The sequence below is a fragment of the Phocoena phocoena genome, chromosome 17 (genome assembly GCF_963924675.1).
Source record: "Phocoena phocoena chromosome 17, mPhoPho1.1, whole genome shotgun sequence".
Classification (NCBI taxonomy): Eukaryota; Metazoa; Chordata; class Mammalia; order Artiodactyla; family Phocoenidae; genus Phocoena; species Phocoena phocoena.
Window position 1 is genome coordinate 7,968,403 of NC_089235.1, and position 24,956 is coordinate 7,993,358.

General features: G+C 38.8%; 1 protein-coding gene across 2 annotated transcripts in view; it reads left to right on the forward strand.

Moving 5' to 3' along the window:
* Positions 1-24,956, forward strand: part of RAB2A (RAB2A, member RAS oncogene family) — a 74,581-nt gene that overhangs the window by 14,671 nt on the left and 34,954 nt on the right. For both annotated transcript variants that reach the window (XM_065895106.1, XM_065895105.1), the window contains exons 2-3: positions 13,288-13,359; positions 20,063-20,130. In XM_065895106.1, the coding sequence (XP_065751178.1) occupies positions 13,288-13,359; positions 20,063-20,130 (140 nt within the window). The remainder of the gene's footprint in view (positions 1-13,287; positions 13,360-20,062; positions 20,131-24,956) is intronic.

Sequence of the window (24,956 nt, forward strand, 5' to 3'; positions counted from 1 at the left end):
TCTAGTTACTGTTATCACATACTTCTTATTAGTTTAATCTGGCAGCTGCTTGAAATAGATCTTTCTGCTTACGGCCTCTAATTTTGATACCCATTTATATCGTAACATACTACTTAGAGATCATGTACAATAAACTTACTGTACAGTAATTATTTTGTACATTTACATCCAGACACCTTCCTTCCCACAGCATCATGAAAAAGTATCATCTTCAAACTACTTCATTGAAATCTATTTCTGAGATGCTATAGTTCTTATTTGGAAGCTTTACCTATGAAAGGATTAGGAAAATGGTCAGATTGAAGTATGTTAGTATACCTGATATATTCACTGGAACATTGTTGTTTGGGATAAAGTCAACATCGAAGAAGTTGTATATTCATTTTTTTAAAAACCTTCTTCCTTCATTAAATTTCTGCTCTGTCAGAGTCATTTAGCTTATAGAACATTTCCCTTCTTCCTCTTAGTATTGCTGCTAATAACCTGGTAAGTGAGATATCTTCTTTTTAGTTAGGAGAGGTATTGGTTGCAAGTAGAAATATGTATCTGAGAACAAACTCAGGAGGTTGGACAGTATAGTGGAAAAATATGGCTTGGAATTAAAAAACCTGATTCTGACTTTCAGTTCTGCCTCTTACTGTGTTTACTTGAGGCATGTCACTTAAGCCTCAGTTTCTTCATCTTCAAAATGAGGTTATCGGGAATTCCCTGGTGGTCCAGTGGTTAGGACTCAGCTCTTTCACTGCCGCGGCCTGGGTTCAATTCCCTGGTCAGGGAACTAGGATCCTGCAAGCCGCATGGCAAAAAAAAAAAAATTTTTAAAAAGGTTATCATTCCTGCTTTACTGATGCCGTAGGCTTACTGTTATGGTCAGATAAGATTGTGTGTGAAGAGGGAGCTTATTTTCACCTTCAAAATGTCAAAAGTCAGGCATATATTTTACGTAAGACAAGAGTATGTTAGCATAAACTCAATTGTAGGACTCCATAGCTGCAGTAAAAACCACTTGTGTATAGCGAAGCATGTCCTTTGGGTATTTGGCAGGCATCAGTCTAGCTGTTCTAAGCTGAAGAATTGCCAAAGATACTAAGTGGAAACCAGGATAACCCTGTTTTGAACTTAACCTGTACCGAGGTGAAACATACTTCACTGTTTTCTGTTATGCCAAGCATGTAATGGCGTCACACTAGTTGTGTAGCTGGAAAACTAAAGAGGATGAGACACTGAAACCAGCATTTTAATTGGTTATATCTAGGCCAGTGGTTCTCAAACTTTAGGGCACATGAGAATCACCTGGAGAGCTTGGTAAAACACTGATTTCAGGACTCCAGCCCAAAGTTTCTGACTCACTAAGTTTGGGGCGGGGCTGATGATTTGCATTCTGACAAGTTTCCAGAGATTGCTGATGTTGCTGTTCTGGGGACCACACTTTTGAGAATCAGCGCTTTAGGGAAACCATGTAATTCATCGTCCAGGCTGATCCCTAATGTTTCAGGACGCCAGGAATAACTAAGCCTGTCCCTGGCAAACCAGGATACAGGGTCATCCTAATTTTACTTATTTGAAAGATCTTTTTGCAAAGAGGTTTATGTAATAGAATTGGCACCTAGTAGATGACTCATGGTATGCAAGGTATATTTATTTATTTATATGTTAAATTGCCAACTGATGATTCAGTCATATTTTTCCCTTGATCCCTGTTCTTGTAAATGTTCATTAAATGAGAATAGAAGTATTCTAGATTCTTTGGCTGATTCGTCTTGCCGTGTTTACTAATGTAAATATTGTGGATGGGTTCTTTCATTGGATATGTGATTGGATGAGATGCTGGAGAATAATTTCCAAGTTTGTTTTTTACAAGCTGCAATAACATATTACATTGCAACCCAGGGTTCAGATATGTGTGTAAGTGCATATATATATCTAAAACAATCGTTTGCAAACAGCACTCATCCTAACTTTATTTAGTACATACAGTCTAATATTTGCTGGTTTGTTCTAGTTCATTTTTTTACTGCTAGTTGTAATCCAGTAAATTGATTTCATGACCTAACTGGTTACAGCCTACTGTTTAGAAAACACTGCACAGAAGACCTCTTTGGTTCCAGCATACTGAGACATTCTGAGATTCTGAGAGGTAGTTTATACTTCAGTTTTCTTCGTTCTGATTCTTCTCACTCTAAGCCATTTTCCACCATTAAAACAAACTAGTTCAGGAAAGTCCCAAGAGTGGGAGGAAAAAAGGAAAGAGATGCTATTTTTAACCACAGTCTGCTATCTTACTTGCTATTAAATTTAATATTCTGTCATTTATTCTCTGTAAATTAGCAAATGCTCCATTTTATTTTTCAATTTTTTGAAAATGTAAATTGCACCTAGCTTTGTTTTTGTGAAAATATTGCACAAACTAGGTCTTTCCTAAGGATATCTAAACTCGGCTTGTGTTAAAAAAAATCCTTGACTTAACCAAGTTAAATTTGTTTTATTTTAATGAAGCATGTATTTTAACCATATTAGTTCTGTCAGTCAGAGTCCAACTAGGAGACAGAAACCACACAGGAATTCGAACAGGGAATGTCTGGTGTAAGGAACCACCGACTCTAATGTGGGATTAGAGTAATGGGGAGTTGGCTAAGAGAACTCTAAGAATACAGCAACCGCAGGTAGAGGGCACAGCCACTACCCCTAAGACTGAGGCGGAGCAAGGAAGGAAGGAACAAACAAATCTGGCATCCAGACGTCTTTGGAGGCTCGCAGCTGAGGCCCATCTGGTGGCCGAGAATTGCACTTGAGGGGCCATGATGGATTGGGAAGCTGTGGGAAGCCTTCTGTGGGGCGGGGCTGCGCCTGGGAGCCCCTGAGAAGCAGACTGAAGGGGCGCTGGGGGCCAGTGGCCACAGAGAGCTGGAGTGCTACTTTCTGCCGGTGGCACTTCCTATCATGCCAGCTGTCAAGGGAGAGACGTCCTCGTGTTTCCAGCAGGCCAGAGAGGGTCTAGAGCAGGAGGCACTTGACTGATACCTGGCGCAGCAGTGCACTTGCTAGACCCGATGTTTCCAAAGGGCAAGTACACTTAAATTAGGGGCAGATACTATTAGGGACGCAGTTCTTAATTTCATGCAGTCATGTTTTCATTCTCTAGCATCATTTTTCTATCTGGAAAAGTCACTATGGGGAATAAAATTTTTGTGAGAAGTTGACTTTTTAAAATGTAGACTAAGTTTGTCACTAAGTAGAAAAGGCGAGTATGTCATTTTGTGACCTTTTCAGCGAGCATGCGATACACATGCTCTTCACTCACTGAGCATCAGCTTTCTAAGCCAGGCCACAGAGCAAAGTGATTTTCTGCCCCCAAGGGAGGCAGGTAGATGTGTGAACTGATGATAAAAGTTTAATGTGAGAAGTGCTTAATAACGTACCTGTAGAGTACTGTGCTGTAGCATGGGATGGTGTGTTGGTCTGCCTCTGCGTACTGGGGAAGGAAGAAAAAGCACAGACGTGTTACCTTTTATTCTCTGCATGCTGTTTCTTTTATTCCTCACAGTAGCCTTCTGAATAAGGTGAACGGTATGATTACCATTATACAAATAAGCAAACAAGGCCTAGAGACCTGAAACAACTTTTTCTACCAGCACCACACACAGGATCCAAAAGTAGTCCGGTATTTATCTCTTAAACTGGTGGTATGTGTTGCAATGCAGGAGGCTGCAACAGTAAAAGTTTACCAAATGTAAAACACAGTTCTAAGAAGAATTTAAAAAGTGATTCAGGTGTGTCCCTGCCCTTAAGGGGTTTATAGTCTAGCAGTGCTGGTAGAATGTCATAAGGGCTCTGATTGAGGTCCTGGAGAAAGCCTGGAACTTCATAGGGTCCAGAGTGCCTTCCTTCTCGGAAAACTTAGGGTAAGATGGCATTTGAGCTGGTCCTTGGAAAGTGAGTAGGGTTTAAACAAGTAAAAATGTTAAATAATCAAAATGTAAAGCTAGGCAAAAACCAGAAAGATAGTTGTCATTTATTACACATCTGCTAAGTGCCATACCTTGTAATTTCCTCATTGTAAACCATTCAGCTTAACTGTACTATAGACCCTGTGTCAGACAGTTAGTGGAAATAAGGAAAGATAAGTTCATTAGACATGTTGGACTTAGGTAAGTACTAGGTTGTGACAGGTTAAGGTAGACAGTATTATTCTGTAGACAGTAGAAAATATTGAAGACAGTAGAAAATATTGAAGTTTTTAAAGGAAAGAGTACAGGACTAGAGTTACGACTAAATTAGAAATTAAATGTGTGTATACACACACACATACACATGTATATGTATATGTCTATATATATTCATGTTGTAATACAGCGGCAGAGACATACTAGATGTTAAATATAGTCCTTCTATCTTTTCTCATCCATCTCTGGTGCACTCATATGTAGGACAGATTAGAAAGATGGAGTGTAGTTGGATGGTTACTACAGTGGTCCAGGTAGGAAGTAACGAAGGCCTTATCTAAGACAATGATAGTGAAAATGAAGAGGAGGATACTGGTGACAGTTGGAATTAACAGGATTTAGGGGAGGATGTTGTAGGGAGTGAAAAAATTAAAACATTTTCAGGCACTTTTCCATCTCAGAGGAGTACATACTCCAAATGTGAGCTCTTTTTCATATATTTTTTAATATAAAAGTAACAAAAACACATGATACTGTTAAAACATTATGGAAGGGCAGAAGACTGGATATCGGGGGAGGTGAAATATGACATCATACAAAGAGAAACCGGGCAGGGGAAATACAGAGGTTAAAACTTCGTTAAGCCTAGAGGATCAGGCTTCACAGTGACTTCCTTCCAAAGGATCTAGTATGAAAAGGGAAGGGCAAAAGTATTACTTTACAGTGGAGAAACTTGGCAAACTACCTCAGCCAGGTGACCAAAGTTTACATCAGCAATAATCAGTCATGTTGATAGTATGTACCCTTTTGATGGGACTCATACTCTGTCTCTGTCGTCTTCCTCCCAAACACCCATATTCTAGTCAGTCGCAGGGAAAAAAAATCAGACAAATCCCAGCTGAGGCACATTCTACAGTATACCTGACCAGTACTCCTCAAGACTTTTGTCCAGGTCATCAAAAGCAAGGAAAGTCTGAGACACTATCACAGCCAAGAGGAGCCTGAGGAGACATGACAACCAAGTGTAATGTGGTTTCCTGGATGGGATCCTGGGACAGAAAACGGAGGTAGAAACTAAGGGGGCAAAAATCCAAACTGCGGAGGAGGTTTCATAAAGATTGCAGGGTAAGAAATAAACTGCCAGGTTAAGGCTTCTCCAGTCCCCATCGTGGCTAAATAAAGAGAGTGGTTGGAGCTCTTCTAAGCCTGTGTTTTACCCTTCAGTGAGGCCTGCCTTCTTCATCTGTTGGTCTGAGCTCAGGTCTGGATGTGGTTCCTGGAGCCCGTGCCACACACAGGGTGAGGGAGATCACAGAAACCTAGCAGTGTTCCTTCCTCTTGCATTTACAGCAGAGGATATTGTTTTCTTCCCGGAAGCCAGACAATTATATTGATTATTTTATATACACACACAGCCAGGAAGTCTCCATATTTAAGAGTCAGAAGAATACCTAACTCACTTTGTGAAGGTAGGTGTGCACTATGGAAGCTTCGTAGAGGTTACAGCATTTGAGTTGAGTTTTAGAAATAAGTAGCTGTTAGCTAAGTGGACAAAAAGTCACTGAGTGTTGGAGAAAGAGCTCTTAAAGTATGCTAAATAAATATTGCAGAGACCTGATGTATAAGGCGTACTAGCCTAAGGAATCAGAGACTTTCAGCTGAGGTTATCTGCTTTACTCATTTTCATGGTTTTGGTCTTATCTCAGAAAAAGTGTTTTAGTACTTGGGGTACTTTGATATTGTAAAACGAAGATAAAGAAAAGCGGTAGATGATTTGCATCAAGGGAAGGAGGGCTAGTTCTCCACATCTTCCTATTTCCTTTTCATTTTGTTGATTCTTTCATTTTGTTGATTCTTTAGCAAGTCTTTCAGCCTTGTCTGCGTATTTGTTTCTATACCTTCCAGTTTTGAGGAAAAGATGTCTTACGTTCTTAAAGCTACATCCTCTTGAGAACTTTCTTTAATTTCTTTATTACTAAGCTCAGTGCCTGGAATATAGTGAGTACTTAATAAATATTTTTTGAGTGACTGTCTCTTTCCTACCCTCCTAGCCTTCACTGAGAGATTTTTCAAATAAATGCTCTGTATTCCTTGCTTCCTTTTTCCCTTATTACTCTCTCAATATTTCTGGTGTTTGAGTCTCTTTATTGATTACAGTAGGAATTATTAGAGACGGAGTCAACAAGAGCGGGAGACGAGCAATGTAAAAATCTAAGGTGAAGAAGGAAGGCAGATTATTCTTGATAAGTGCATTGGTTTTCTAGGGCAGCTTAACAAATTATCAGAAAGTTGTTTCAGGGCTTAAAACAATAAAAGGCTGTTTCTCTCACAGTTCTGGAGGCCAGAAGTCTGAAATCCAGGGATAGGCAGGGCCATGCTCCCTCTGAAGGCTCCAGGGAAAATCCTTCCTGCTGCTTCCAGCTTCTGGTGGCTCTAGGTGTTCCTTGGCTGTGGTAGCATAACTCCATTCTCTGCCTCTTGTCTTCATACGGCCTTCTCTCCTGCATATCCATCTGTCATTGGAATTAGGCCCAGCCTGAATCCAGGCTGATCTCATCTCAAAATGCTTAATTATATCTGCAATGATCCTTTTTTCAAATAAAGCCACATTCACAGGTTCCAGAGGTTGGGACTTGGACATATCTCTTTGGGAGCCATTCTAGCTCACTCCAGTAAGCCACCAGATTGGTATCTAGTTGCAGTAATTGAGAGGATTGCTGTCGTACATGTGAGGGGGATGATGTTTGGAAAACCAGCAGCATGAAAACAACTCTGAAGTCCTTTTATTTAAAAGAAAATTATAGATTGTGACTATTTTCTTCAGTTAATTTTAGAAAATATATATTTAAAAATTTGAACTCAAGGTCAGATGGGTTTGGTTGGAGATTTTGCTCCTCAGCTGTATTCATCCTGAAGAATCCTCTAACACTTTTTATTGAACTTCTGAATTTGCACAATTCAAAATTTTTGCATTTGAGCCTTATGATATTCCTTTGAAGTAGGAATGCCATGTTTTCTTTTTTCCATTTTACAGATGTGGAAATAGAGCTTAGTTTCTATAACTAATTTGTCTGAGGTCACAAGTTATGAAATAATACAGGTGGACTTGAATACTGGTGTTACAACTGTAAAGCTTGTATTCTTTCTAATGTCTATGCTGAGTTTATTAATTTTATGTTTAAAAAGAGCAGCAGACTTTACTGTTTTTTCATATTTCACGGTTTTTCGATTTGGAATGTTAGCACAAAGGATATAGTTTTCTGTGTTTGTAAAATAAGCTACTAATATTTAAACCAATTTGCCATATCTCTGTATGATCTGTATTTGAGGTCTGTCAGTTCTTTGGTATGATTTTAAAACATATAACTCTTCAGTGGATTACTTTCAGTTATGTGGATAGGTCATTCATTCGTGGTTTGTTACATTTTGTTTTTTGAGAACCCAGTGTAGTAGATGACAGTATGCAGCCATGATTTCAGGATGACAGTTGGACAAAACTTCGGTAGTTAGGAATTGGTCTTTTATATTTTTGCTTTTTCCACATCCTTTAAGTTAAAGCTGTTTGTCTTACAATTTTAAAAATGGAGCCGCCATCAGTTTTTTTAATTATCTTGAAGTTGGTGGAAATCGGTTTAGGACTAGGAAAATAAACTTCAGTAGAATACCTAGCACTTATGCCAGTGTTCCTTGTGGAGAAGGACCCGTTGCCTAAAAAAAGTCACTGGCAGGTTTATTAGATTCTTGGGCCTAACCAAAGACTTAACTGAATCAGAATCTGTGGGGTGGGGGTTTTACGAATCGGCATTTTTAATGAGTGTTACTTGTAATCGTTTGGCATTGATGTGGTAGTCAGATAGTCAATTCTCACAACACTGAATCCTGCTGAGGACAGTGTGTTGGACCCTGAGTAAAGGAAGAAGGTAAGGTGACTTCATAGTAGGAACTCTTAACAGCGGCATTATTAGGTGCAGTAATTTGTATTAATTAAAGAGTGGTCAGGTACCTAAAGCAGTCTTGAGAAAGAAGGACAAAGATGGAGGCACCACACTCTACCTGATTTCAAACTATATTAGAAAGCTATTGTAATCAAAACAGTATGGTATTAGTATAGAAACACACATAGATCAGTGGAACAGAATAGAGAAACCAGAAATAAGCCCACACATATATGGTCGATTAATTTATGACAGAGGAGCCAAAAATACACAGTGGGGGAAAGGACAGTCTCTTCATTAAATGATGTTGGGAAGACTGGACAGCCACATGCAAAAGAATGCAACTGGACCTCTATCTTATACCAGACACAACTGATTATGGACTTGAATTATGTCTGCCAAGTGCCTTCACAGCAACACCCAGATTAGTCTTTGATTGAATACCTGGAGAGGGCCCTGGTCAAGCTGATGCATCAGAAAGACCGTAATGTTGTTATTTTTATTGCAGTATATCATGCATATAGAAAAAGTCACATGTCCTAAATAAACAGCTCAAAGAATGTTTAGGAACTGGACACAGGTAACTAGCACTGTAGAGGGGCCCTTTTACATTTATTTATTTCATTTGATTCTTACAACAGTTCACCAAAGTGTAGGAGTTTCCCCCATTTTATAGATAGGATTTTTTTTTTTTTTTTTTTTTTTTGCAGTACGCGGGCCTCTCCCTGTTGTTGCCTCTCTCGTTGCGGAGCACAGGTTCCGGATGCGCAGGCCCAGCGGCCATGGCTCACGGGCCCAGCCGCTCCGTGGCACGTGGGATCCTCCCAGACTGGGGCGCGAACCTGTGTCCTCTGCGTCAGCAGGTGGATTCTCAACCACTGTGCCACCAGGGAAGCCCTGTAGATAGGATTTTGAAGCTCAGAAAGGTCAAGTACTTGCCCCATGTTACAGCTAGTAAAGTGACAGCTGAGATTCTGACCAGGGTTTTGAGGCATAAATGAAATATTATGGAAATCCAATGTACCATTAGTTCTGCCTGAGGATTGGTAGAATCTTTAGAACAGGAATGCTTTAGTGAAGAAGGCATAGGAATCCCTAAGCTGGAATCTCTAAGCATGAGTTTAGAGTTGCCAAGGAGTGAAGTGTTCCTTGGTAAGAGATACAGGGGAAAAACATGGTGTCATTTCAGAGGACAGGAGACGGTGTGTTATGCTTAAATCTAGGGTCTCCAGACTGTGGTATGATAATATGATCTATTGGAATAACAGTTTTTCAGCCTAAATGCAAAGAACCTTGTTTACTGTTTCGAAGGGCTTGAATTTTATATTTTAAGCAATATTCCGTGAGAGCGGGTTAATCATGTGCATTTTAGCAAAAATTTCGCAGAGGTTTTTATACAAGTAGGTGGAGAAAGGGCAAAGGCTAAAGGCAGAAGGATCAGTCTAGGACCAGAGCTAGAGCACTGAGGATTAAGAGGAGGGGAGAACCTGGAATTCAAGATGTTTCTGAGAGAATTCATGAGATTGGTGAGCCATTAGCTGTAGATGATAAAGGAGGAAAAGGAATTAAGGATGACGGTGATTTTCTTGTTGGTGTGATGCCCTGGGAACCAACTCCAGAGATAAGGAAATACTGAAGGAGATGCTGAGTTTGTTCTGAATTGTTGGAAGGATGGTAGGCAGGAAAATGAAAAGGAATGGATTTGGTTTTGGAAGTTTGAGTTTCAGCCCTGAAAGAATTAAAGTGGACATGTTCAGTAGGCAATTGGATATAATAAAAGTGAAATTAATTAAGATGGTGGCTGGAGAGATGGATTTGGTAATCACTGACTAATTTATACGTGTAGGTTGGGGCTATAGAACTGGATTAGTTCTCTCAGCTGAAGAGAAAAGATAACCAAATATGAAATGGTGGTGAAACCTCCAGTATTCAAGGCTTGCATGGAAGAAGAGCAGTTGTCACAGAATCAAGGGACCAAGGAGGTGGTTAAAGCTAGAAGTGATCATTTTCAAGGAGGTTGTAGGTAGATAAACTACATGGAAATATTTTATGGACATAAACAGATCCTGTTTCTGGATCAAATAAATTGAGGACTGAGAAAAAGACTAGTTAATTCAATTTGGCAATCTGGAAAAGTGTTGGTGATTGTGAGCCAGAAACTCCAAGTATTTTATCCAGAATTAAATAGTAGAAGTCAACATATATTGAATAAGATGAGCTACCTGTAAATTTAACCGATCCTGACAAATGATCTACAGATAGGTGATTAAGGAGACTTGGGAAACACCACAGTGGCCCTTGGATATGTTCTCTGCATTGAAAGATACTTTGATTACCTGAAGAAAGAATATGGTGTCTTGAAAGTGAAGTCAGTATTTGGTCAGAATAAGTGGTATTGTTATTGCTAGAGCAATCCATACTCTGTTGTGAGGTAAGAAAAGGGTTTCAGGCTCTTGTATCACTTAAATGATTATCAGACTGTGAGATGATTCTTGAGGTCCCTCAGTAATAAAGTCTGTGATTTCTAATTATAATTTTTTTCTATACCATATGGGGAAATTTCAAATGTTAAAAATAGAAATGAAGAAAAGAGACAGAGGAATCTTAATTGCATATTGCTAAGTGAAAGAAGCCAATCTGAAAAAGCTAAAATACCATATGATTCCAGCTATATGACAATCAGAAAAAGGCAGGACTATGGAGACAGTAAAAAGATTAGTGGGCTAGGAGTGAGGGAGGGACTGATAGGCAGAGCATAGGGGATTTTTAGGGCAGTGAAACTATTCTGTATGATACTGTAATGGTGGGTACATTATACATTTGTCAAAATCCATGGAATGGATGGCACCGAAAATGAACCCAGATGTAAACTGAGGGCTTTAAGTGATGATGTGTCAGTGTATGTTCATCAGTTGTTACCAGTGTTACCGCTGTGGTGCAGGATGTTGATAAGGAAGGAGGCTGTGCTCCCCTGGGGCAGGGAGTATATGAGAACTTGCCGTACTTCCTGCTCAATTTTGCTATGAACCTGTAAAAGTGCTTTTAAAAATAAAGCCTCTTTTTTTTTTTTTTTTTTTTTTTTTTTGTGGTACGCGGGCCTCTCACTGTTGTGGCCTCTGCCGTTGTGGAGCACAGGCTCCGGACACGCAGGCTCAGCGGCCATGGCTCACGGGCCCAGCCGCTCCACGGCATGTGGGATCTTCCCGGACTGGGCCACGAACCCGTGTCCCCTGCATCGGCAGGTGGACTCTCAACCACTGCGCCACCAGGGAAGCCCTAAAGCCTCTTTTTTTAAAGCAGAACTGAAGATTCACATCTCAGTTGTTCACCTAGTTTGTACTTTAACACTTAAATAATTTTCTGTTACAAATGAACTTATTTACAGAACAGAAACAGACTCACAGACTTAGAGAACAAACTTACGGTTACAAAGGGGGAAGGATGGGGGGAAGGGATAGTTAGGGAGTTTGGGATTGGCATGTACACACTGCTATATTTAAAATGGATAACCAACAAGGACCTACTGTATAGCACAGGGAACACTGCTCAATGTTATGTGGTAGCCTGGATGGGAGGGGAGTTTGGGGGAGAATGGATACATGTATATGTATGGCTGAGTCCCTTTGCTGTGTACCTGAAACTATCACAACATTGTTAATTGGCTATACTCTAATATAAAAATTTTTTAAACACACAAAGAACTAAAAAAAAAATTTCTTTTCTTTCTCTCCTAGATCTGAAAGGTTGTTCAAGGGTGTTAGAAATCTAAGGAGTTTGTGCCTTTTGTAATGTAAAAGAGAAATTGTGGATAAAAGAAAGAGAAGAAAACCAAGGTCAAATGTTTTGAAATTCCAATTTATTTTCAGTTAACTAGAATCTTAAAACATTCAAAAAACTTTGAACAAATAAAATAGTTCCTAAAACACACCATACACACACACACACACACACACACACACACACACACACACACACACACACACACAGAAGACCGTGTATTTGATTTGTTACTGGGCATTTTGACAATCATTGTAGCATTTGACACTAGGGACAGTCATTCAGCAAAATTATTAAGTGACTTATCTCTGCCTTAAGACAGGCAGCAAGTGACAAGGTATTCGTTGTCCTTCTCTCATTGAGCGGATAATCTAGAAGACATTGAACAGTCTAGTTTGCATCACTTAAGAAAGACCTTCTCCGGCCTTTCAGTCTCTTTTGTTACTCTTCCTCATAGAACTTTATTTTCTTCTTTCAAATGGCAGTCATTATAATTATTTCAAATTACAGTTCGTATAGGTTATTTGTGCACTCATTCTGTTAAATTTCTCTCCCTGAGCTAGATTGTAAGGAAGGAAGCATATCAGCTTTCCATGTGCACAGTTAGCATTTTTTTTTTTTTTTTCACAGTTAGCATTTGATGAAGACTTTTTGAGTAAGTGAATGAATGAATAAGTGATGACTGCCTTTGTGTTTTGTTAAGTGCAGGTTGCTACCAAGTAAGCAGATTCGGTCTACTGTGAGGTTACAGGCCTGAAAATGAGTAGGAAGTGGTGTGGTGGTCAATATTCAGGTCTCCTCAGAGGGCAAGTAGGATGTATATAGAAAATTTGCCTTTAATTTGGGAATTTGGAAGTTACTCAAGACCTCAATAATAGAGTGAAGGAATGCTATTCAGATTATAGAGTCGATCCTGAAATGGGTCAGCCAGAAGATAGAGTGAGCAGCTTTTCCCAGAATAGTAGATCCCGAACACTTACTTGTTTGTTTGTTTGTAGGAGACTAAGATAAAATAAACTATAAAAAGAGGAAAGTACTATGTTTTTAAAATATTTTCACTACTACAGAAAAAACAGAAGTGCATGAACACTTCACTGCATGAGTCCTGTGGTGTAGAGGCTGCTGGGAGAACCTGGTTGGTTGTCTCTGGGAGTTGCTGCCACTCTCATCTTTGTGATTGAAATGCTGAATGAATGCAAAAGGATGAAAAGGGTGTTTTGGATTGGTCAGCACCTTTCACCCAAATCATCAGTCCTCTAATTCCCCAAGAAATGAGAGCACTGAAAAATCATGGCAGACTGTGTTCTCAGAGCACCAGAAACCCTAGCTGCCTCTTTTCCAAGTACTCGTATGAAGTATTTCTTAATTTCTGTGAATTTTGTCCCTTAAATTTTTTTTCTTTTAACTTTCAGGTGTTGGTAAATCATGCTTATTGCTACAGTTTACAGACAAGAGGTTTCAGCCAGTACATGATCTTACTATTGGTAAGTTTTATAAAGAGATGAGAAGCATTTAGAAGTTTTGGGTAGTGGGAATGGAATGTGCTAGAGGGCTCATTCCATCAGTGATGAGTCAGAAATCAGTGAAACTAGATTTGTTGCTGTACAGAGTTTAGTCTCCATCACTTTAAAAAAATACAAGTAAGTATAGTAAAAATAATATTCCCCAACTCTGTAAAAGTGGTTGGAATGCAGCAAGACATTAATACTTGATTGTGATTGTATTTAATGATAAAACAGTTGATTGAGAGACAGTATACCATAGGGAGGGGTTAAGAGCAGACTCTGAACCAGTCTGTCAGAGTTCACATCAGGGCTCTGCTGCTAACTAGCTGGGCAAGCCACTTTCCCACTCCATGCCTCAGTTTCTTTATCTGTAAAATGAGAGAAGCAGTGGTAACCATCTCACAAAATTATTCTCAACAGTAAATGAGTTAATAAATATGATGCATTGAAACAGGGCCTGGCAGCATGTTAAGTGCTTTAGGCTTACCTATAATTATTCATTGAGAAAAACTACCATCAAGCATTTTTTAGTTTCCTCAATTGTGAAGAATAAATGAGACAGTTACTGGTAAGGAATGGTCAACAAATATTAGCTGTTATTACTATTAGCTACACTAGTTTTTATTATTAGTGATATTATTCATTAATATGTGAAAGTGTAAAATTAAGTGAAAAACTAAAAACTTTAAGCATACTGTTTCAGGGTTCTTATCTGTTTTAAAAAAATTATATTTATACCCTGAAAGCTAAAGAATCTAGATTATTCTTCTATGGCTGTAGTCCAGTAACAATTAGAGATTAGTCAACCATGAAGAAACAAGGTAACTGGAAATCTAGTTAAACTTTACAATTGATAGCTTAATGTATCTTTTGAGCCAGTGACTGCTTATGTTCTATAGATATGATTAACTCACTATTCATAACAAGGTGATTCTCATGTCCTGTGTACTTTTAAAATACCAAATCGAAGATAGAGTTTACGAATCAAATTATTAGATCAGTTAATAGTATTCAACCAAGCCACATGTACTTTGTAGATATATTAAAATCTTACCTTACTGGCTGCTATCGATAAGAACATGTGGTTCCATTTTCATTTTGATAGTTTTAATTATATCCAGTAATGATGGGTAAAACAGGTACTGCTCTTTCATGCTGATCGTCGTGCTGCAGTTTAACTTTGGTGAGCTCATCCTTGTGTAGGATCTGCTCTTTGCTCCGTAGGGCTGAACCTTGAGGCCATCTCTTAGGCATGATTTGGTCCCGAGACAACTAGCCAGTTGTTTTTCGTATAGGGTACTAGACAAAAGTGTCTTCCTTTTCGTTGAAGCTTTCGTGTAAATTTCTAGTTGTTAGGGCACACCTGATTGGGCGGATGGGCCTGAGCCTCACTGCTGTTAGAAATCGGCATAGGCTCTACTTGTGGGAGCCTATGTAACGGGGAATACACCAGAGGGAGTTTTTAGAAAACTGTAACCCATGTAACTGTACCAGCTGGCTTCCCTCTGGGTTCGCTGATGCGAGGCACTGGGAGTTAGGAGGCTAAAAGCAAAGTGAAGCTGAGGGCCTTCTCCCCTCTCTGCTGAGACTGTGTGCCCTCCGTGGCTTCAGCCACAGCCCCTGCCTGACAGGCCCACTGATGGTCTGGCTCCTGGGCTCTGGGAACCCTGGTATCTCTCTTTGCCCTCTGGCCTAGGGACAGCAGCAGCTTCCGGCTGTTCCTAATCTCTGGGTTGCTTTACCCTCTGCTCCTTGGGCTTCTCAGCCCTTCCTTTAATGTAACCAGTTCCCTACTTTAAATCCCCTCTGTTTTAAATACCTACGTATGGTTTCTGTTTTTCTGGTTGGACCCTGACTACTATACCTTGTGACACCCATCACAAGAATTTATCTTTCTGACATAAAAACAATTTAGAGGTAATTAGCACGTGTTTTTTAAAGGAATGTTGGAGTGATTGTTAAAATAGGCATAAGGCAGTATTTGATTCTGCTGTGTACTTGCCTTTGCTTGATGAGTAGAGGAGGGTATAATATAAAATAATAATGACAGTGGACCCATACCAAATATTTACTGTGTGCCAGGCACTTATTTTGTATGTAGTAACTTTTTTTTTGATTGAAGTATAGTTAATTTACAGTGTTATGTTAGTTTCAAGTGTACAGCAAAGTTATTCAGTTATACATACATATATATGTTCTTTTTCAGATTCTTTTCCATTATAGGTTATTACAAGATACTGAGTATAGTTTCATGTGGTATATAGTCGGTTCCTGTTGTTTACCTATTTTATATACAGTAGTGTGTTTACGTTAATCTCAAACTCCTAATTTATGTGCCTCCCCCCCCCCACCCCGCTCCCTCACCGCTATCCCCTTTGGTAACCAGAAGTTTGTTTTCTATGTCCTTGAGTCTATTTCTATTTAAATAAGTTCATTGGTATCATTTTTTAGATTGCACGTATGTAATAACTCTTCTAATCTTGAAAAAAAATTTATGAGATGGATATCATTAATACCATTTACAAATAAGAGAAACTAAAACACAGAAGAGATTTAATAACTTAGCTTGCTCAGGGTCACACAATTAGTAGGTATCGATTATTGAATGTTCAGTAAATGGATACTGTGCAAGGATGCAAGTACTTACTCTACAAGGATGGTAATGATCTAGAGGTAATTTAGAAAGTGTGTATTTACCTTCAGAGTATTTTGTCCTGGAAGGTTGAAAGTGACTAACATCTAAGAAGAAAATAAGCATCACTCCCTGACTGTGTCAGGTAAATGAGGCCCGGCCTTTGGTTCCACAGGTAATTTCTCTGGCAGCCAAATTGGCTGTTAATTGAAAATGTATCTGAGAAGAGAGCCTCAAGGGCATAGGGGATGATGGTTTATCCCATTAAAAAAAAAAGAAAAAAGAAAAAGATAAGGAAAACTTTCTAAATGAGATTTTCAAGCATATATATACTTAAGGAAAAAGTTTAATAAAATTTTTCTATCCAGAAGAGAAGTATGAGGTTTTTGGGTTTTTTGTTTGTTTCTGTGAGTTCTAGGACACTTCAGGTTTCAGTATTTTCTTTTGCCACATAGAATACAAAGGTAAAACCTGCATTGGACCCAGTTATGAGAAGGTAAATGGGAAAGAGTTAATGTTTTTGAGGCTGAAATTGAATTCTTTGTTTCTGTTTCACTTGATAGGAAAACAGAAATCATAGTTTTTCAGTAATCAACAGTGCTTGTCAATTTTTTCTTTGGAGATGTATACCATTCTTTATCTTCTTATCATTCTTTATCTCATTCCTGGATAATATAGTAGCCTTTTAACTAGTTTCTTGACTTCTTGTTTTTTTATTCTCTGTCCTGACCTTATTAATAAGTGAACTTAAAATAGCAATCTTATTATATTTACCTGCTTTAGAACCAATCCTGATTTTCTTGTAACATGTCTTTAAAATTGGATGTGTTTTTAGGGGCAAAATCTTTGTTGAAGGACTTTTTAAGCTTCAGTAATCTCCTGTGTATTTACTTTGATTAAAGTGATAAATATACCAAAACTCAATTACGGCTTAAGTTAAGGAAAGGGAATATATGGAGTTTTATAAAGAACCCCCAGGAGGGTGGGGACATGGACTTGGGAACGGGCAGGAATGACGCATCTTAAGAGGCCAGGAAGCAGAGAGCATAAAAGCCATCTTACAGCAGATGATGGAATGGTTGCCAGTCAATTTTAGTATCTTTATCCCTCAAAGAAAATGTGGCACATACACACAATGGAATACTACTCAGCCATAAAAAGAAACGAAATTGAGTTATCTGTAGTGAGGTGGATGGACCGAGAGTCTGTCATACAGAGTGAAGTAAGTCAGAAAGAGAAAGACAAATGCCGTATGCTAACACATATATATGGAATCTAAGGAGAAAAAAAAAGTCATGAAGAACCTAGGGGTAAGACAGGAATAAAGACACAGACCTACTAGAGAATGGACTTGAGGATATGGGGAGGGGAAAGGGTAAGCTGTGACAGAGTGAGAGTGGCATGGACATATATACACTACCAAATGTAAGGTAGATAGCTAGTAGGAAGCAGCCGCATAGCACAGGGAGATCAGCCCAGTGCTTTGTGACCACCTAGAGGGGTGGGGTAGGGAAGGTGGGAGGGAGGGAGACTTGAGAGGGAAGAGATATGGGAACATATGTATATGTATAACTGATTCACTTTGTTATAAAGCAGAAACTAACACACCATTGTAAAGCAATTATACTCCAATAAAGATGTTAAAAAAGAAAAATTTTAGTATCTTTATCCCTCTGCCCAGGATGTCATTTCCAGAGAAGGAGCATCTGCTTGCCCTTACCTGCCCACCCTCGGTGTCAGTCAAGGGTCTGTTTCTAATTTGCAGTTGTTTTTCATCAAATTTGACATTAAGCATTGGATTTAAGAAATCTTGAATCCCATTGAGCCATGCAGATGTTTTTGGATTGTGGTTAAAAACCCATCCATGACAGTGGAAGGAAAAATAGGATTTCTCTCTGTGGTTATAAACAATAGATTCATGAGGGTTTCCCTGGTGGCGCAGTGGTTGAGAGTCCGCCTGCCGATGCAGGGGACACGGGTTCGTGCCCCGGTTCGGGAAGATCCCACATGCCGTGGAGCGGCTGGGCCCGTGAGCCATGGCCGCTGAGCCTGCGCGTCCGGAGCCTGTGCTCCGCAATGGGAGAGGCCCCAACAATGAGAGGCCCGTGTACCGCAAAACAACAACAACAACAAAAAAAACAATAGATTCATGAAAAGGCCTCCATTTTGTCAACTATCTTGCTGATGTGTAGAGCTTTCTACTTTAGAACATTCCTTTTAAATACTGGATATTTCAAAGAACATTTGTCCCATACTTAGTCACTGGTTTCTTTCCTCAGCTACTCGTTTTCGTGTCGCTAACGGTAAGCTGGTGGATGGTTGTTTGGGGTGCCCCCCCACCCTGTGGCACACAGTATGTATGAATAACTGCATGTAGATAGATAAATATGTAAACACTGTAATGGTTGTTTTTTGTTTTTGCGGTACGCGGGCCTCTCACTGTTGTGGCCTCTCCCGTTGCGGAGCACAGGCTCCAGACGCGCAGGCTCTGCGGCCATGGCTCACGGGCCCAGCCGCTCCGCGGCATGTGGGATCTTCCCAGACAGGGGCACGAACCCGTGTCCCCTGCATCGGCAGGTGGGCTCTCAACCACTGCACCACCAGGGAAGTCCCACTGTAATGGTTTCATATGACATAGTTTTATAGTTTTGCATTTTTCATTCTAGTACATCATGACTCCTAGGTCCCTTTTCTTTGGCTTTCCTGTATTTCTGAGTCTGAAAAACATACCGTTCTTTGTATTGACTATGCCCCTAGGATGGAATAAGTAATAAAATATAGAGTGGAAACTCCATCAAGTTACATATTCTGGGAGGCTAAGTTACCTTTGTACTCACTCTCCTAGTCACAGTTGGGGGAATTATAGGAGATGCTGAAATGGAATTCTGGCACTGGGCAGTATGCCCTTTCCTGGGCAACTAACTAAAAGCTGTTTTTCTGCCTGGATGACATCTGGTTTCTGGGGACCATATGTGTCTTCCCTTCACCCTGACTCTGATGTAAATACTGATAGAACACACTCCAAGCAGTAATGATATGGTATAATGTGAGTGATAGACTTCTTGCAGAGTCGCCTTCACAGTTGTTTGCTATTCTGAAATTACCCCCTCTTTTTCTCCTCCTCCTATTTTGATGATTAAATGAGTACTTTCAAAAGAGCTGATATATGCAGGGAAAAAAGCCAGAGTAGTAAACTGATAAGTGTAAAGTTTGTATTCCCTTTGACCTGCAATCCTGTTTCCTGTAATTTGCCAGAAATCATAATCATAAGTTGAAAAGTTCATTTCAGCATCAACTACTTAGCGAAAATTTGAGGACAACCAAAATTTGTAGCAATAGAGTAACCAACTTAATAAAATGCGTGTATATAGAGAGATAACACACACACACAGGAATATTATGCAGCCATCAAAAACAATAGTATAGTTTTATATATTTTTTGATTTGTAAAGATACTTTGTGGTATGGAATAATGTTGATGGCACAGTGACTGGAAAGCAAATTGCAGGACAGCATTTATGTGTTCCCATTTATATAAAATTGTATACTTCCGTGTGTATTTTATTCATGGAGCAATGTCTGAAAATATGTTTAAACAATGGTCATCTCTAGTGGATGGATTTGGAGATTTCTTTCCTAGTTGATAACCCATGCTGGGAACCAAGACGATGATGTTGAAATTCATCTGTCTGTTTTAGTGAATTTTATACCACACTAATAGTTTTTAAGAAATTTTAATATTTGTGATTAATAATTATGGTTCTTGAATCTCATTTCTAGATTTTTTAAATATTACAGAGCCTGCAAAACATGAAGACCACAGTTGGTTTCTTGACTACACTAGACTCAGATATCTTAGTGTTTTAATTATATCCTTAGCCTCTGCCTTAGCTTATACATTTTCTAAGGATAGGAGCTATATTTGTTAATCTGTATGTATATCACTTGGCATAACATGTGCTAGAAATAGACAGCCTTTTTAAAAAAATCCTTAAATGTGAAATATATTCCCACTAGTTTGTATAACAAAACATTTTCTGTCCTATTCAGGTGTAGAGTTCGGTGCTCGAATGATAACCATTGATGGGAAACAGATAAAACTTCAGATTTGGGATACAGTAAGTATAGCAAAAATACACTGTATGACCTCAGTAAAGTTGTTTTATAAAATTACATTATACATTTGTTCTATTTTAATGTTATTTTATGCCTGTTATGGTTTGTTAGACACCAACGCCCCTGCAGCCATGGTGGAAAATGTGGTACCAGAAAAGATTCGTTTTTATTATGCAGTGTTTTCAAACAGTGGTACCCGAGGTGTCAGGTTTTGGTGAACATATTTGAGTGAATGCTCAGTCTATGGGATCTAAACAGAAATGCTCTAGAAACTATGTTTTTAAGAAAAACAAGCAGTATGTCTAACATACACATAAGAAGTAAAATACATGAATGTCAATACGATAGAGTCACTTGATCTGACAGTTTATTCATTTATTTTAAAAGTATGATTTAGTTCCAGCCACTTGAAGCTACCTTGCTCCAGTTCCTGATTCTGTCATTTATATCATTGAGTGCCTATTACATATCTTGTTATGTAGTGTTTTAATGGTTCTCATCTGAACCACAGAAAATGATTTGAGTGACTGTTTTCTTTGTCTTCCTATATTATGCATAAAAGAGAAGTTACTTTATTATATACAATGGATGCTTCAAGGTAGAGGTTCCCAAACTTTTTTGTCTCAGAATCCCTTTATACTTTAAAAAATTTGCGAAGACCTCAAAGAGGCTTTGCTTATGTGGCTTATAGCTATCAATGTTTACCATATTAGAAATTAAAACTGAGAAACTTATTAAATAGTTAATGATTAATTCATTGTACAATAACCATAATAAACTCATTGTATGTTAGGATAAACGATGCAATTTTTATGGAAATTAACTGTTTTTCCAAAACAAAAAAACTATATTTTTTCCAGTGTGAAGAGTGCCATTCTGTTACCTTTTGAAAAATCTCTTTACTGTCTGCATCGTAGAAGACAGCTGGATTCTCATATCTGCCCCTGTATTGAGTCTTATGTGTTGTTTTGTTGAAGTATATGAAGAAAATATAACCTCACACAAATAGGTAGTTGGGAAGTGGAGGATCTCATGGACCCTTAAGGACTCAGGGACTCCCCAGGGTCAGGGATCACAATTTGAGTACCACTACCTTAGGGCAGTTAGGACTTTATTCTTCACAGAACCCCAGTTGAGAAAAACCAAAAGGTCTCCTACAAAGAGCATCTCTCTAAACTAGTAAATGAAATATAAAATATGGGGAATTTTATCATCATATACCCCGGTCTTTTTTTTTTTTATTTCCCCTAATCATGCAGTCGTAGTGTCTCACCTGTCACCTCTAATAGACATTATTGAAGGAAGGACCTTGAAGAATATTCAGTCTCACAGACTGGATTCTCAAGAAGACCAAGCAAGTTTCTGAAGGCTGATCCTTCCCATGCATCACACAATCGTCCTTGAAATGGAAAACCCAAAATCTCTATCTTGCTCTGTCCCAGAGTTATACATTGGACTCTGTTTTTATGCTTTCTTGTTTCCTCTTTTTGCAGTAAAGATTTATGCTTTTACCATTTCTTAGTGTTTTCCCCTCCCAGCCAGTAGCATCTCATAACTTTCTGGATTTATATTCTTTGAGGCGACATGACTTCAAAACTGCATTTCCATGCAAGACAAAAAGTAAAATTTGCACAGTCCCTTCTTTCCTGAAGATTTAAAATTAATGATCTCTAAGCAAAAGGAAGTATTTTCTACTTCTGTATTAAAAGTTTCACTTCTTTTTCAGAAGGATTGTTTTAACATAAACCAACTTGCTTCCTTAGCTAACAGACTTGTGTAGCGCACATCCTGCAGTGCAGTGTGAACCAGACTGCTTGCTATTCTTTAATAAATATGTTTTTCATACCTTGTACTTTGCATAAATGCCTGCTTTGCTTGAAGTACTTTTTCCCCCTTTTCTGTTTAAGACTAGCTCAGGTATCAATACTTGTGGAGCCTTTCTGACCCCCATGGGATAGCTGGTTGTCCCCTTAAGGTTTTATGCATATTTCTGTTATAGCTCTTACCCCGTTGTTATCAGAGTTTTTTTGTTCCCATATTTACCCTCCTCAGAATAAGCATCATGAGGGAAAGAACCATCTATATCTTATTCAACTTTGTGCCTTGTTTGTATTCTTAGTTTATACTGGTTGATGCAATGTTTGGTAAATTTTACTGAATGAATGAGTGAAGTATCTATCTCATTCTGTCTAAGCAACTTTAGGATCATTGGAAGTGCTGAAAAGATACCATCTACTAAAGTACATGGTTTCAAAAGGAAAGATTAATATAGTAATAAAAATTGTATGATATTTTAGGCACAAACCACCTCATTGTAGTTCATTTTGTTTATTCAGTTGTTCTTCTATCCCTAAGGTATTCTGTTAAATAATCCCTCCCCTCTTTTCAAAACTTGAACAAATCATTCATTCTCCAGTTGTTTTCTAGAATGACTAGTCATGCCTTCTTTTGATAAGTACCTTTTTTCCCCTTAGTTTATGAGTTAATTGTTTTACCTGCAGTGATCTTTCAAAAGAAATCTATAATAATTACTTATGCTGGACAGTATGAAAGGGGAATAGAACAAAAACAACCCTCTTGTTCACACTTACTCTGAAGGGCACGGGGTGGTCTTCTTTCCCCTTTGTCTAACACGAAGAGACTGGCATCTTTGAAAACATTGTGACCACCCCCCCCAGAAAGAATTCCAGGGCTTCCAAATGGAGGGTGCTAGGAACCATGGCCAGATTTTAAGGACTGTTCAAAAAACTCTGTTAACTTACGAAAGTTTCTTGAGTTTCTGCCCTACAGACAGGTTTTCCTCTTATCATTGGTTTTCTTCTTTCATAGCTAACTTCCGAAACTCTTTAATAGATGTTATCTGACACACATGAAGGTTGCTCCCACACTTAGTTTATATCTGGTGAAACACAGTTTCCCATATCGTTAACGTTTTGCAGCGTGTCTATACATTTGTATAGCACGCTGTGTTTTTAGTAGCAAGGGTCATGGCTGTTCCTGGCCCAGGATATTTACAAACCCATCCCAGAGTCCTTCAGGGAATAATTTGCCAAATATTATGGTTTGTTTCATCAGCCTTAAGAAACTGAATTTTTGTTCCCAATGACTGAGTCTCAGTATCTTAGGATGTTTGTCATCCGTTGTATATCTGTTTCCATTCACAATAAAAATAAAAATAAATATAAGGGGTTTTCCTTGCAAAATTTCCACATCCAGCATCTTTGCTTTCTTTCAAAAATAGTAAGTACAGCTGCCAACAGATACTCCTCGAAGGCCTTGCCAGAAGCAGTGATAATAGTTATCAGTGTATCCTTTAAAGCACGTTCCGCTGCCCCTGTTGTAACCTTTTTTCTTTTACGGGAAGTCAAATGTTTGATATTCCTGGTATCTGTCAAGGTAAGTCAAAGGAGAAACATGCCTTGTACCCAATTCCATTCTCACTCTCAGACCCTCATCCAGTTTTTACCCACCTTTTTCTATTGTTGCTTGTCTTTTGCTTTTTGTTACTTTTTCAGTTGCCTTCCCAGCATATCCAAATTTTTTTCTCCCCCCAAAATTTGTAGTATGGATGTTTTAAGTCCATGTGTCTGTTCAGCTTCCCTGAAAATATTCTTACATTAGACTGACAAATATTTTTCCCATCAAATAAAAGTTAGTGAAACTATGTAGAAAATCATGTGAAACCTATATGCTGAAAGTACCTTTTCAGCAAATCACAGGCATTTTTTGGTCCTTTGTAAAATGTGTCAGTTCATATCCACCTTCTTACCCCCAAAATTAGAATTTTTGTTGTCTCAATGGAGCAGTGAGGATGGGTGACCAGAGTTCAGGGGCGCTAGAGAAAGAGCCTGGAGCCAAGCCCCGGGGAGCAGTCCTGCCTCTGCCAGTCCTTGCTCCCAGCCCCCCAGCCCCCCAGCCCCCCAGCCCCAGGAGTTGAGAGGCCTTTGGAGGTCCAGCTGTTTCACCTCCTTTGGCAGCTGTTTATCAACATTTTCTTGAACAAGCACAGGGACAGGAAACTATCTTAGACAGGTCATTCTACATTAATGTCTACCTCCCACCTGTGGTCTCCAGTTTCTCTTATATGGCAGTGTTAGAAGAATCTGAAGTCAGCAATTGCATCCTGAGTCTTTTTTCAAAGTAACTTTTCTTAAATTTGTTAAAGCATTCAACATCTCTTCTTCCTGGATAGTCACAACCTTTATTTCTCTTACCAGAATCTACGTTAATTTCTGTATGAAACTCCCTTAAAAGACCTAGAATTAAATAGTCCCAGTTGACTTTTTCTCCGTCCTTGCTGTGGTCACTGAGGCAGCCTAAAAATTACTGTGATTCTTACTAATCTTGCTGTCGTCCCAACCAGAAGTCTTGCTCTTGTGTGTAGACTTCAAAATCTTTTTCCTCGATGATAGCAGTTCCTTGATCACAGGTCTAGATTTTTAAGTTGAGTCTGTTTAGTAAACTACCTGAGATTCCATGCTTGAGCACTGGACAACTTATTTGGCTACTTAGAAATCCTTTTTTTCTTTTTGGCTCTTGGCTGTGTTCTGTGTAGCTGGAGTTGTTAGATAAATGACTAACAATGAAAGTAAGAGGTATTACTGTAATATTGATTCTCACAAATCTTAATTTTCTGACTTCATTGGCTGTTTGGGATCAATCAAGATAACATATTTTAGTGTCCACTATAAATATACTTCAGTGTTCTGAGTTAGGCTCTCCCTCAAGGAGAACTAAGGAGGAAAAAAAATAAGCATTTGAGCAGTGTGTTCATTTTATCTAATCAATAGTATTAGAACCAAATGATCACATGAAATTGCTTTTGGAT